The sequence below is a fragment of the Lampetra planeri genome, chromosome 58, assembly GCF_965212315.1.
Source record: "Lampetra planeri chromosome 58, kcLamPlan1.2.h2, whole genome shotgun sequence".
NCBI lineage: Eukaryota > Metazoa > Chordata > Hyperoartia > Petromyzontiformes > Petromyzontidae > Lampetra > Lampetra planeri.
In genome coordinates, this window is record NC_136164.1 from 4,917,411 (window position 1) to 4,932,706 (window position 15,296).

At 56.7% G+C, this 15,296-nt stretch overlaps 1 protein-coding gene across 1 annotated transcript; it reads right to left on the bottom strand.

Moving 5' to 3' along the window:
* Nucleotides 1-117: 117 nt before the first annotated feature.
* On the bottom strand, nucleotides 118-14,968 carry LOC144735954 (protein HID1-like). The gene is made up of 12 exons (XM_078618552.1): nucleotides 14,739-14,968; nucleotides 9,191-9,340; nucleotides 7,980-8,150; nucleotides 7,579-7,701; nucleotides 6,682-6,788; nucleotides 5,774-5,890; nucleotides 4,071-4,320; nucleotides 3,664-3,720; nucleotides 2,961-3,101; nucleotides 2,436-2,526; nucleotides 1,567-1,718; nucleotides 118-471 (listed from the first exon to the last, which is right to left on the bottom strand). Exons 1-12 carry the CDS (start codon nucleotides 14,802-14,804, stop codon nucleotides 205-207), a joined length of 1,692 nt encoding a protein of 563 aa, XP_078474678.1. The 5' UTR covers nucleotides 14,805-14,968; the 3' UTR covers nucleotides 118-204.
* Nucleotides 14,969-15,296: the final 328 nt, after the last annotated feature.

Consider the following 15,296-nt stretch of genomic DNA (forward strand, 5'->3'; position numbering starts at 1 on the left):
GTGAGCGAGAGAGTGAGCGAGAGAGAGAGCGAGTGAGCGAGAGAGTGAGCGAGAGAGTGAGCGAGAGAGTGAGCGAGAGAGTGAGCGAGAGAGCAAGAGAGAGAGCGAGAGAGTGAGCGAGAGAGAGAGCGAGAGGGGGTAGAGAGAGAGGGGGTTTACATAAAGCAAAGCATTAAAAAAATGATGAACGAAGCAAAGTGTCGACTACACCGAGCATCTTCTTGTTTCCTCTGATCGTAAAAAAAAAGAGAGGAGAGAGAGAGAGGGAGTGACAGGGAGAGAGAGACAGAGACAGGAATAGACAGGGAGAAACAAGGAGAAACAGAGAGATGCAGGGGGAGAGAGGGAGAGACAGCGAGAGAGAGACAGGGAGAAGGAGTCTGGACACAGACCGTTGACGATGACCGTAAGTAGGCAGTCGAAGAGCGGCTGCAAGCGCTGGTGTCCACTCGTGATGATCTTGTGGAACACCTGAAGGCCCAGAGGGGAGGCCGTAGAGACACAGGGAGTGAGCAGGCGGGCGGGCAAGCAAGTGAGCGAGTGAGCGGGTGAGCGAGTGCGTGAGTGCGTGTGTGTACAAATGGGTGAGCGAGTGAGTGAGTAAGTGAGTGAGGTAGCGAGTGAGTCAGTGAGCGAGCGTGTGTGAGCGTGTGAGTGAGAAAGTGAGCGAGCGAGTGAGTGAGCGAGAGTGTGTGTGCGTGCGAGTGTGTGAGCGAGCGAGTGATCAAGTAAGTGAGCGAGTGAGTGAATGAGCGAGCGTGTGTGTGCGTGTGTGAGTGAGCGAGTGAGTGAGTGAGCGAGCGTGTGTGTGCGTGTGAGCGAGCGGGTGAGCGAGCGTGTGAGCGAGCGAGTGAGCGAGTGAGCAAGTGAGTGAGCGAGCGAGTGTGTGTGTGAGTGGCGGAAGGACGTGAAGGACGCTGCTACTGGGCAGTTGAAGGCAGTCGCCCCCCAGCAACAACGGAGGGTAAAGGAGTGACGCTCACAACAACGAGTGGAGCGCCGGGTGGCTAAAACACAGCAATTTGGCACCGTAGGGGGCACAGGTGGTGCATCGGCCAATCATCTCAGTCAGTCGACCAAAGACACCTGGGTCTGTCCCGTGACCTGCCACCGGGCGTTGGACACTTCACGTGCACATAGCCTGGCACAAGCTCCGTGGTGACGTCACTGCCACTTAGTTGCGAATGGCGGTTGTTGTTCTTGTTGTGCGAGTGAGTGCGTGGGTGAGCGAGCGAGCGTGCGAGCGTGTGCATGCGTGTGAGTGAGCGAGCGAGTATGTGTGTGTGTGCGAGCATGTGCATGCGTGTGAGTGAGTGAGTGAGCGAGCGAGCGAGCGTGTGCATGCGTGTGAGTGAGCGAGTGTGTGAGCGTGTGCATGCGTGTGAGTGAGCGAGTGTGTGAGCGTGTGCATGCGTGCGTGTGAGTGAGCGTGCGCGCGCGAGTGTGTGCGAGCGTGTGCATGCGTGTGCATGCGTGTGCATGCGTGTGCATGCGTGTGTGTGTGCGAGCGTGGAGCGTGTGCATGCGTGTGAGTGAGTGTGTGTGTGTGTGTGTGCGGGTACGCACGATGACGAGCAGGTCGGCGTGCGTGCCGGTGAACACGGGGATGTCCATGGGCACGCGCACAGAGTACGGCTTGTTGAGGCGCACGCCAAAGTTGCGCTCGCCGCTCAGCAGCAGCAGGATGAACACGCCGATGTGCATCAGCCCCACACGCGCTGCGGGTCACGGGTCACAGGTCACAGGTCACATCCAGCATCACGTGTTACAGGTCACGGGTCACACAGAAGGGGACTCGCTGCAAGATCCGACCGTGTCTGTCCAGTGCTTGCCGAGCTCCAATTGGCTTTCGGTTGCCGAACGAATCCACAAAGTCTTGATTTGCAGCTTTCGTGACTGCAGGGATCCATACTCTTTGGTTCTTTCGGTAAAGTCACGTGGGTAGAAAATAAAATAAATCACGACGTCTCGGGCGCAACACAAGTCTGCAGTCTGCCTCAGCAGCAGGCCATGCTTTCCCACCTGATGACGGATGCTTGTGTTGTGCCCGAAACGTCGTGATTTATTTTATTTTATACCTAAGTGACATGCACGTGCGTGCATGTCCGTGTGTGTGTCTGTGTGTGCGAGTGTCTGTGTGCATGTGTGAGTGTGCGTGTGTGCGTGTCCGTCTGTATGTGTGTCTGTGTTTACGTGTGTCCGTGTGCGTGTGTCTGTATGCGTGTGCGTGTGTGCATGTCCATCTGTATGTGTGTCTGTGTTTCCGTGTGTCCGTGTGCGTGTGTCTGTGTGCGTGTGCGCATGTCCGTCTGTATGTGTGTCTGTGTGCATGTGTGAGTGTGCGTGTGTGCGTGTCCGTCTGTATGTGTGTCTGTGTTTCCGTGCGTCCGTGTGCGTGTGTGCGGCCCACCCCCCACGCTCACGGACACACTCACACTGATCGGCGCGTGCGTCGTTCAGGTAGTAGAGGATGGGCACCAGGATCTCCAGCACGTCGCTGCTCTTGAGCACGTAGAAGAGGAATTTCTACAGAGCGCACGCACACAGACCAAGACCCCCAGGGTAGCCTTAGCAAGTGCGGTCAACGAGTAGCAGCACCTACGAAGGCCGGCACGGCACACGAGGGGGCGGGTGGCCAGCGCCACGCCCAATGACACATTTACACATGGTGTTGGCCATGAGTGGGAATCTAACTCGGGTCACCCAGCTCACAGAGCAGCGCTAAACCGCTACGCTACTCCCCCCCCCCCGTTCTCCCCCCCCCCCCCGTTCTCCCCCCCCGTTCTCCCCCCCCCATTCTCGCCTGCCAACCTCCTGCCCTCCCCCCGCCCGCTCCCCCCCCCTCTCTCACCCCCCCCTCTCTCACCACCCCTCCATTCTCCCCCCTCTTTCACCCCCCTCCCTCTCCCCCCTCCCTCTCCACCCGCCACTCTCTCCCCCCTCCCCCCTACCCCCCTCACCTTGTTGAAGTCCGCGAGCTTCCAGAAGAGGATGAGCAGCTCCTGGTGGTAGCTGATTCGCTTGCACGAGTTGGGGAGGTACGTCTGCAGCAGCGGGTTGTTCAGCAGGAGGCTGATGCCCTTGAGCACGAACTGGAAATCCTGGGCGGCGCGAGGGGCGCAGGGGAGGGGCGGGGGGGAGGGGCGGGGGGGAGGGGGGGGGGCGGAGGTCGTGAGCCAGGGGGACGTTGGGACGACGTGGGATTCGGAGGCATCGTACACGCTCGGGGTTCTGTTTTAAGTGTCTTCATCCGGGCCGGGGGTCTGGAAACCTGGAGCCGATTCGTGACGTAATGTACAGGGACTCCTCGAACTACGAACATTATTCGACTTAAGAACTTTCAGAGAAACGAACAAGCCCGTCCGTACGTCCAGTCGCCTGTCCGGACCGAGAGTCGTGAATTCAACCGCCGCGCAATAAATGGCGGCGGTGGCATCTACATCTACAGAGCGTGAAGAACCAGCGGCATCTACATCTGCAGAACGTGAAGAACCAGTGGCATCTACATCTTCAGAACGTGAAGAACCAGTGGCATCTACATCCGCAGAACATAAAGAACCAGTGGCATCTACATCCGCAGAACTTGAAGAACCAGTGGTATCTACATCTGCAGAACGTGAAGAACCTTTGTCCGCGTCCGAGCGAGCGTCTCTCCCTGCTCACCTCCTCGCGGTGGATGCGGGAGAGGTAGTTCACAAAGAGGTTGTCCGGTCCGGCGGCCTGTGGGATGGAGGAGAGGTCGTTTAACGCGGGGGAGCCACGTACACCACACCACGCCACGCACGCACGCTATGCCACGCCACCCACGACACATCACAACACGCCACGAACGCCACACCATACCACGCACACCAAACCCCACCACACCCCACCACGCCACACACACCACGCCACGCCACACACACCACACCACGCAAGCCATGCCACACCACCCACGACACATCACAACACGCCACACACACCACGCCATACCACGCACACCACACACACACCACACACACCACGCCACACACACCACGCCACACCACGCCACACCCCACCACGCCACACCACGCCACATCACGGCGAACCTCTGCGTCGTCAGCACCGGCGCCGCCCGGTCCCCCACCCCCTCCGCCGGCGGCCCCCCCCGAGCCCGTGGCGGCGGCCCCCGCCGTGGCGGCGTCACAGTCGAGGGTCACGACGAGCACCTGGCAGGCGACCTCCACGAGCGGCTCGCGCGAGTCCGAGAAGATGAGGTGGTTGTAGGGAAGGCCGTAGCCCACCGGGTCGTAGGCGCACACCACGTTGAGCAGCGACGTGAACAGCGGGAGAGCGTGCCTGCCGCCGCCACCGCCGCCGCCACGGAGAAAGAGTCACCATGGAGATGGTACGGAGACGACACGGAAAGAGTCACCATGGAGACGGAACGGAGACGACACGGAAAGAGTCACCATGGAGACGAAACGGAGACGACACGGAAAGAGTCACCATGGAGACGAAACGGAGACGACACAGAAAGAGTCACCATGGAGACGAAACGGAGACGACACGGAAAGAGTCACCATGGAGACGAAACGGAGACGACACGGAAAGAGTCACCATGGAGACGAAACGGAGACGACACAGAAAGAGTCACCATGGAGACGAAACGGAGACGACACGGAAAGAGTCACCATGGAGACGAAACGGAGACGACACGGAAAGAGTCACCATGGAGACGAAACGGAGACGACACAGAAAGAGTCACCATGGAGACGAAACGGAGACGACACGGAAAGAGTCACCATGGAAACGAAACGGAGACGACACGGAAAGAGTCACCATGGAGACGAAACGGAGACGACACAGAAAGAGTCACCATGGAGACGAAACGGAGACGACACGGAAAGAGTCACCATGGAGACGAAACGGAGACGACACGGAAAGAGTCACCATGGAGACGAAACGGAGACGACACAGAAAGAGTCACCATGGAGACGAAACGGAGACGACACGGAAAGAGTCACCATGGAAACGAAACGGAGACGACACGGAAAGAGTCACCATGGAGACGAAACGGAGACGACACGGAAAGAGTCACCATGGAGACGAAACGGAGACGACACGGAAAGAGTCACCATGGAAACGAAACGGAGACGACACGGAAAGAGTCACCATGGAAACGAAACGGAGACGACACGGAAAGAGTCACCATGGAGACGAAACGGAGACGACACAGAAAGAGTCACCATGGAGACGAAACGGAGACGACACGGAAAGAGTCACCATGGAGACGAAACGGAGACGACACGGAAAGAGTCACCATGGAGACGAAACGGAGACGACACGGAAAGAGTCACCATGGAGATGATACGGAAAGAGTCACCAAGGGGATGAAACGGAGACGCACAGAGAGAGAGAGAGCGTTGTGACGAGTGCTGCTGCTGGTGGTGGTGGTGGCCCTCAAAGTGCACCTGGCCTGGCACAAGCGCCGTGGTGACGTCACCGCCACTTAGTGGCGAATGGCGGCTGTTGTTGTTGTTGTTGGTGGTGGTCGCGTGGAGCGGTGGTGCAGTGGTTGGCACACTCCGAGTTCGGTTCTCGCCCACAACCACCAACACCGATGATGGTTATCTGAACCAGTCCTGGGCCTCCCCTAGGATGACTCAGCCACAAATGAGTACCTGGGTGGGTCGGCGAGTACCCGGGAAGGTAGGTAGGTGAGTACCTGAGTAGGTAGGTAGGCAAGCACCTGGGCAGGTATGCGAGTACCTGGGTAGGTATGTGAGTACCTGGGTAGGTATGCGAGTACCTGTTTTCAGCGGAGCAGAAGAAGGAGACCCAGGGGTTGGTGGGGGAGCCCTCGCTGGGGGGGGGCTGGTAGATCGCCTCCGAGAAGCAGGTGAGCAGCAGCTTGAGCAGCTCCGTCCTGCGGGCACCGCCAACACCACCACCACCACCACCACCGCCACCATCACCATCACCACCACCACCACCACCGCCACCATTACCACCACCATCACCACCAATACCACCACCAATACCACCACCAATACCACCACCGTCACCACCACAGTCACCACCACCAATACCACCATCACCACTATTACCACCACCATCACCACCAATACCACCACCAATACCACCATCACCACCGTCACCACCAATACCATCACCACCACATCACCACCATCACCACCACCGTCACCACCACCGTCACCACCGCCACCACCGCCACCACCACCACCACCAATACCACCACCAATACCACCACCAATACCACCGCCAACACCACCACCACCATCGTCCCCACCGCCACCACCGCCACCACCACCGTCACCACCGCCACCACCACCACCGCCAACGTCACCACTGCCATCACCGCCGCCATTACCTCCATCACCACCATCATTGTCACCATCACCACCGCCATCACCACCGCCATCACCTCCATCTTCACCATCACCATCATCATCACCACCACCACTGCCATCATCACCATCATCACCACCACCACTGCCATCATCACCATCATCACCACCACCACCATCATCATCACCACCATCGACGCCATCACCACCACCATCACCACCACCGCCATCACCACAACCACAGTCACCACCGTCACCACTATCACCACCACCACTATAATCATCACCACCACCGCCACGGACGTCACCACCACCGCGGCCGGCATGGTGCCGGGGCGAGCCGCGTCACCTGTTAGCGTCGTGCTGGGCGCTGGCGGGGGGCGACACCGCGAAGCCCACCCCCGCCTCCCAGATGAACTCACAGCTGTCGATGCCCTGCCCCTCGTCCGCACACTCCTGCAGGGACGGAGGTCAGGGAGGGGAGGGAGGGAGGGAGGGAGGGGACAGAAGGGTGGAGGTATGTAAAGTGAGAGGCACGGAGCCAGCGCCACTGCGTGCGGAGCCAGCGCCACTGCGTGCAGAGCCAGCCCCGCACGGCCGCAGAGACGAGTTCACGGAGTCCATGAACTCCGTTCTGCGGTCACCGCGTCTTTGCCGAGCACCGGGGATTGTTGTTGGTTGTGGCGGGCGGTACGCCCAGCCGCCCGCCCCCCCCCCCCCCCGCCCCCCCCACCGTCACCACCGGATGTCGCGTGGTTAGCGGCGATGATTGTGGATTTCGATTTAAAGCTTTCGTGACTGCAGGGATTCATCTTCTTGGTTCTTTCGGTAAAGTCACGTAGAAGAGAAATAATAAAATAATAAAAATAAAACTTGTTATTATATTATTTTATTATGTTTTATTTTTTATTATTTTATTATTTCCCTTCTACGTGACTTTACCGAAAGAACCAAGAAGATGATTGTGGAGTTAATCGGCGGCGATGATCGATCGCGGCGATTAACGGTAGAAGAGGTGGTAAGTGCAGGTCAAGGAGGAAGTGGCGAGTGTAGCGTAGCGGTGGTGGCGGCGGCGGCGCGGGCGGTTGGTGTCGCCTCACCGGGCCGGCCTTGCGGTTGGCCGTGATCAATGATCGATCGCGGCGATTAACGGTAGAAGAGGTGGTAAGTGCAGGTCAAGGAGGAAGCGGTGAGTGTAGCGTAGCGGTGGTGGCGGCGCCGGTGCGGGCGGTTTGTGTCGCCTCACCGGGCCGGCCTTGCGGTTGGCGTGCACGGTGAAGTCCGGGCAGAAGAGGAGGTCGGAGATGGCGAGCAGCAGCGAGCGGGCGAGTGGGCAGGCGTCCACCTCGTCCTCCTCCTCACCCTCGCTCTGCCACAACGACAACACCACGGCGGGTCAGGGTGCACGCAATCGCAGCAGCAAACGATGAAACGCAAATTTTTTTTATACTCTTTGTTTTTGTCGGTAAAGTCACGTAGGTCTCACTTGATACAGCAAATCTGGCTGTGACGGTTCCACCTGATGACGGAGACTTGTGTTGCCTCCTAAACGTCGTGATTTTTATTATTTGTATTAATTTAAATTTCATTTTTTACCTACATGACTTAGATTGACATGCCCACCCGCCCGCCCGCCCGCCCACTCACCCCGGCTCGGCCAGCCCCAGACACGCTGGACCAGAAGAAACCCCTCCAGTCGGGGTCTTCGAAGATGTAGGGCAGCGTGCGCGTGAGCAGCCGCGTGCAGTTGAGCACCACCAGGCGCTCCTTCTCCGAAGGGCAGCCGTTCTGAGCTCCCTGCACCAGCTTCTCCACCGCCTGGGCACGGCGGGGGGGGGGGGGGGGTAACGGGGGGTAACGGGGGGTAACGGGGGGTGGGAGGGGGGGGAGGGGCGAGGTGGTGGGGACAGAGACACTTTCCCGTCGTGCCGCTTAACGAAAATCTCGCCCGCGTCGTCCTCGCCCGGAATCCCCGGCCGCCCCCCCTCGCTCCCGCCCCTCGCTCCACCCCCTCGCTCCCCCCCCCACCGCACCTCTTCCCCCCACCGTCACGCAAGAGTCCGACCATCCGAGCAGTGGCGGCTTCTGGGCTCAGCCATCGAACGAGGACGCTCGCCGCATTATCGCGCGGCGCTTTCGGGCGCGCTTCTGCGGCCGTCTGGAACGCTCTTGTCTTCCTTCCGATGTTAGGAAGCCGCTGGGAGCTGCGCAACTTTTAAATCATCGCCGAACTCATTTCTCTAGAACTGCTCGGCGTTGCGGTGTTTAGTTTGTTGTCCTTCCCTGCGCACCGTGACGCAAAACCACAATAACGTAACCACAGTACAGTGGGGATGGCGGGGATGACGACGATAATGCCGCTGCTGATGACGATGACGACGATACCGGTGCTGCTGCTGCTGTCGATCCTGCTGATGCTACTGATGCTGCTGATGCTGGCGATGCTGGCGATTACGACGATGTAAACGCCCGATCCACACATACATAGGAGACGTCGCGGCGATACACTCCGGTGCTCCCGACGTGGTTACCTGGCTTCACCACCCGAATGTGGAATTGTAGCTGTTGCCCTGCATCTACATCAGCCGTAGGAAAGAAGATTACGACGATGATGATGATGACGACAATGATGACGATGACGACGACGATGAAGATTATGACGACGATGATGACGACGACGATGAAGATTATGACGACGATGATGACGACGACGATGAAGACGACGATGACGACGACGATGACGACAATGACGACGACGACAACGACGATGACGACGACGAAGATTATGACGACGATGACAACGACAATGATAACGACGATGATGACAACGATGATGACGACGACGACGAGAATCAGACCTTGTAGCAGAGCGTGGCGAGGTTGGAGGGCGACTCCTCGCGCACAGCGCGGATCTCGGCTCCCGGCACCAGCGTGAAGACGTCCTGCACCGACGTCGCCGTCTCTGCCCAGAACTGGTCCCAGAACGCGTCGTCCGTTGCCTCCACGGGCTGGTGGGGGGGCGAGGGGGGGGGACGAGGGGGGGGGGGCGAGGGAGGGGGCGAGGGAGGGGGCGAGGGAGGGGGCGAGGGGGGGGTGGAGGGCGAGCGGGGGGGGGGAGGGTTGAGTAAACTAAACTAAAAAACGATTTTTATTTAACAGGTCAGGCCCGCTGAGACCCGTAGACTCGCACAGAGACCCATAGACTCGCATAGAGACCCACAGTCTCACACACAGACCCAGAGACTCACACACAGACCAACAGACTCACACAGAGACCCGCAGACTCACACAGACGCTACCCACACACCTCAAGTCTTTGTTCGGCCTGCGTACGCATCTCACGCGTTACTCCTACGTGAAATAATACCCATAGCAACGGGATTTTTCCATAACGCGGCGTTCTTCAGGAACGCCACTACGACCGCGGCGTGACAGGAGAACCCGACTCTACGTCGAACGTCTTCCGCGCCGTACGTAGCAACAACCATGCCGGATCGGAGGTGCCGGTGGATCCAGCCGCCACCGCGCCGGCCACTCGCGCCTCCGCTCGTTAAACCGCGACATGGCGCGCGGTGGAAAAACAACCGGGACCTCTCCGGAGCCGTGCCGGCTTGGCTAAGAGGGGGCAGCATGCGAGGGTGGCGTGGGTACCTCTAGCGGGGAGGTTTAACAGGGAAAGCTCCGATTCCCCCCCCACGCCCCCCCGGGTTTTTACAGAGGGGGGGGGCGCGCTCCCCCTCCCCCTCCCCTCCCCTCCCCTCCTTCGAGCCCAGTTCCCGCAGCCATCAGCGTCAGCGGCGTAGGTGACGCCGTGGCTCCGCCGGACAGGGGAGCGCGAGGATTCCATCGACGTCGGGGCAGGGCAGCGGCTCTAATGTGAACACTTGCCAGGGGCGATCGGTCACGTTTCACTCAAATACTTCACGTAGCGTGGCGGCGTCGGCGGCTACGGCGGAGACACTCACCGCTCAGCACGGTAAGGGGGGGGGGGGACAGGGTTTCCGCACCGTCTGCACTCTGTCCGGCTGCTGCTGCTGCTGCTGATGATGCTGCTGCTGCTGATGATGCTGCTGATGATGCTGCTGCTGATGATGATGATGATCTTATTAAGGATTCGAAGATATGAGGAGGAGACCAGGTGGCTCATGGGTCAGAGACGCGGAGGCAGCACTGCTGGGGTCCTGGGGTCTCAGGCGCAGCAAGTTGATGGTCTCAGCCCAGTCGCCAGTGACTCGCACAGAGAGCCACAGACTCACACAGAGAGCTGCAGACTCACACAGAGAGCCATAGACTCACACAGAGAGCCATAGACTCACACAGAGAGCCATAGACTCACACAGAGAGCCATAGACTCACACAGAGAGCTGCAGACTCACACAGAGAGCCACAGACTCACACAGAGAGCCATAGACTCACACAGAGAGCCATAGACTCACACAGAGAGCTGCAGACTCACACAGAGAGCCATAGACTCACACAGAGAGCCATAGACTCACACAGAGAGCCACAGACTCACACAGAGAGCCATAGACTCACACAGAGAGCCATAGACTCACACAGAGAGCTGCAGACTCACACAGAGAGCCATAGACTCACACAGAGAGCCATAGACTCACACAGAGAGCCATAGACTCACACAGAGAGCCATAGACTCACACAGAGAGCCACAGACTCACACAAAGACCCGCAGACTCACACAGAGAAACATAGGACACACATAGAGAGCCAAAAGCTCACAGTTACCCACAGACTCACATTGAGAGCCACAGACTCACACAAAGACCCGCAGACTCACACAGAGACCCATCAACTCACATAGAGACCCAAAGACTCACACAGAGAGCCATAGACTAACACAGAGAGCCAAAGACTCACACAGAGACCCATAGACTCACACATAGACACAGACTCACACAGAGACCCGCAGACTCACACAAAAACCCACAGACTCACACAGAGATCCACAGACTCAGACAGAGTCTACACAGACTCCCACAGAGTCTACACAAACTCACACAGAGATCCATAGACTCACACAGAGACACAACGATTCACACAGAGAGCCACAGAGACCCATAGCCTCACACAGAGACCCACAGACTCACACGTCATTAATCAGGTTCTTATTTCACCAGGTCAGGCCCACTGATCTACATAGCTCTTTTGTGACCAGGCCATAAATGATAGCCCAACGAAGTGGCTTATCACGTGGACATTTATAGCAGCAGCAAAATAATCTACAACGCGGGAAGGAAAAACCGGAGGGCCTGGAGAAAAATCCACACGACCACGGGGAGAGAGAGACACACGCAAACTCCAAATATACAGCAGCAGGCGTCAGGGTCGGGATGGAATCCACGACGTCCTGTATACCAGGCGAGGTAGTTAACATCTCACCACGGAGAGAGAGACACGCAAACTCCAAATATACAGCAGCAGGCGTCAGGGTCGGGATGGAACCCACGACGTCCTGTATACCAGGCGAGGGAGTTAACATCTCTGACAACCCATTGAGTGCCGTGCCGGCCTTCATAGGTGCTGCTCGCTAACAGCACTTGCCCCAACAGTCTGTTAAGGCTACACGGCGGACCTTTGTATGTGTGTACTCCTTTCGCACCGTACGTAGGTTAGCGACAACCACAACGTGGTAATTTGATGATAGCTTCCCAAAACTAATCAGTTGCAGCAACTGGAAATTACAGCAACAATCATCAGCACGTAAAGACAAAGTTCGCCCGTATAGCCTTTAGGGGCAAGTGCTGTTAACGAGCACGTATAAGGCCGGCACGGCACACGAGGGGGTGGGTGGCCACACCGCACCAGGTACTCATTTGAGGCTGAGTCGACCTAGGGGAGGTTCAGATAATCGTCACTGGTGTTGGCCGTGAGCGGGAATCGAACCCAGGTCGCCAGATTCATAGCGCAGTGCGCTAAACGCTACACTACCGCTCCCTACCACACAGATACACACACACGTACACACACATACACACGGACACACACACGTATACACACGCACGTACACACACGGACACACACGCACGGCCACACACGCACGTACACAGAGACACGTACATACACGCGCGGACACACACACGCATAAACAAACACACGTACACACACACGTACAAAGACACGTACACACACAAACACAAAGACACGTACACACACAAACACACGTACACACACACACACCTATACACAAACACACACAAACACACACACGCACACACACACCTACACACAATCACACACACACCTACACACAAACGCACACGTACACGCACACGCGTACACACGCACACACACACGCGTACACACACACGCACGGACACACACACGCACGGACACACACACGCAATCACACACACACGTGCACACACACAAGTACACGTACACACACACACGTACACACATGTACACACACGCACATACACACACCTACACACACGCATACACACACGTGCACACGTACACACACGTACACACACACGTACACACACACGTACACACACAAGTACATGTACACACACACAAGTACACGTACACACACAAGTACACGTACACACACGTACACGCGTACACACACGCGCACACACACACCTACACACGTACACACACAGCTACACACGTACCTACACACGTACCTACACAAACACACATGTACACACACAAGTACACGTACACACACACCACACGTACACACACGCGCACACACACGCGCACACACACACGTGCACGTGTTGGCTAGTGCCGACGTCAGAGCCACTCCCTCGGGCCGCACACATCCACGTGGCCGATTGCCACATCGAGTGGCAGCCACGGAGGCTCTCGACCACCAACGCGTTCATCACCATCATCATCACCATCATCATCTTCACCACCATCATCATCATCTTTACCACCATCATCATCATCTTCACCACCATCATCATCATCTTCACCACCATCATCATCTTCACCACCATCATCACCATCATCATCACCATCATCATCACCATCATCATCACCACCATCATCACCACCATCATCATCATCAGCAGCCATGATCCTTCCACTGCTGGCTTAAGCCCTCCCCTTTAAAACTACCCCCCCCCCCCATTCCCCATCCAGACTGTTGTGGCAAGTGCTGTTAGCGAGCACCTATTAAGGTGCTGGCACGTACGGTGCGAAAGAAGTTCAACATACACACGTGCAGATGGGTGGGTCAGTAACACGCCCGGCCGCCTTTGTCTCCCCACTGTTGACGTTTACGCTTCGTGCCCTGCAGCCTCACTGTGCACCTAGCCTGGCACGAGCCTCCTCCTCCTCCACAGAGGTTTGTGTCTTATGCCAAAGACCTCCCGTGTAGCCTTGCCAGACTGCTGGGGCAAGTGCTTTCACGCTTTTCGCGACCAATATCGCATCCATAATACAGGTTGCTTTGTTAATCTATAAATGTTGTGTCGTTCAACCCGCCACCACCCGACACAGCCAACTCGTAAGGGTTTGTCTCGTCAACAGAACGTGGCCACATCGTTATTGGTACAGCAACGCCGCTTGTGTGTTGGAGAGAAAATCCACAACAACATCCACAACATTTACAGTCTGAGCACTCAGATCGCGATGTGCTGTAACGAATTGGCCACGTTCTGTTAACGTGACGACCCATTGCTGTGTTGGGTGGTGGTGGGTTTAACGACACAACATTTATAGATTTACACGATCTGACCCAGAACAAGAACCTATGAGCACGGCGCACGAGGGGGTGGGTGGCCAGCACCACGCCCGGCCGCCTTTGTCTCCCTCGTGGCGATGTTTTTACACACCGCACCAGGTACTCATTTGAGGCTGAGTCGACCTAGGGGAGGCTCACGACCGGTTGAGATAATCGTTACTGGTGGTGTTGGCCGTGAGCGGGAATGGAACTCGGGTCGCCGGGTTCGTAGCGCTGCGGAGCGATAACCATTACACCACCGCTCCCCACACAGACACAAAGATAAACAACACACACACACTGACACACACAGACACGCACACAGACACGCACACAGACACACACACACTGACACACACACAGATACACACACTGACACACACACTGACACAGACACACACTGACACACACGCTGACACGCACACACGTAGGTACAGTCCATACTACACACACACAGACACACACTGACACAGACACACACTGACACAGACACAGACGTACACGTAGGTACAGTCCATACTACACACACACTGCCGAGGGGGCAAGTGCTGCTGTTCGCGAGCGCCAATCAAAGGCGCACACAACACGCAGAGCCACACACCACCACCAACAACCACCACCACCAACCACCACCATCCACAACACACGTCGCTTGTGCCAGGCTAGGTGCACGCACGCGAGACCGACCACGTACATTCAACACAACTCACCTGCGTCTTAGTCGTCAGCTGTATCACGGCTTTGCGGAAATTCAACTTGGTGTCCGTGTTGCCCATGCCTGCTGCTGTTGTTTATTGCTGTTGTTGTTGTTGTTGTTGTTTATTGTTGTTGTTTGTTGTTGTTGGTGGTGGCGGCGGCGATTCCTTGAGCATTCGCAGAGACAGAACGGCCTCGCGGTGACGTCACGCCACTTCCGGGTGAGTGATGACGTCAATCTGGAGGCGTGGTCTCCCATCTCGTGCATTTAAACAATTCATTTCTTAGGTTTTTTCGGTAAAGTCACCATGTAGGTAAAACATCAAAATTAATGAAAATAAAATAAAAACAAAAATCACGACGTTTCGGAGGCAACACAAGTCTCCGTCATCAGGTGGGACCGTCACAGCCAGATTAGCTGCATCAAGGGTTTTATTTTATTTTCATTAATTTTGATGTTTTACCTACGTGACTTTACCGAAAAAACCTAAGAAGATGATTCCTTGCAGTCACGAAAGCTTCAAATCTAGAATTAAACAATTCATTTTTTTTCATTGTGATTTTTCATTATT

Bases quoted from the DNA above. Each gene is read 5' to 3' on its own strand.
- LOC144735954 (XM_078618552.1), bottom strand. From the start codon at position 14,804: ATGGGCAACACGGACACCAAGTTGAATTTCCGCAAAGCCGTGATACAG. The intron at 3,102-3,663 runs GTGAGCAGGGAG...CGCGCCGCCCAG, and splicing joins CCCGCATCCACCGCGAGGAG to GATTTCCAGTTCGTGCTCAA. The intron at 1,719-2,435 runs GTGAGTGTGTCC...CGTGACCCGCAG, and splicing joins CGACGCACGCGCCGATCAGT to CGCGTGTGGGGCTGATGCAC.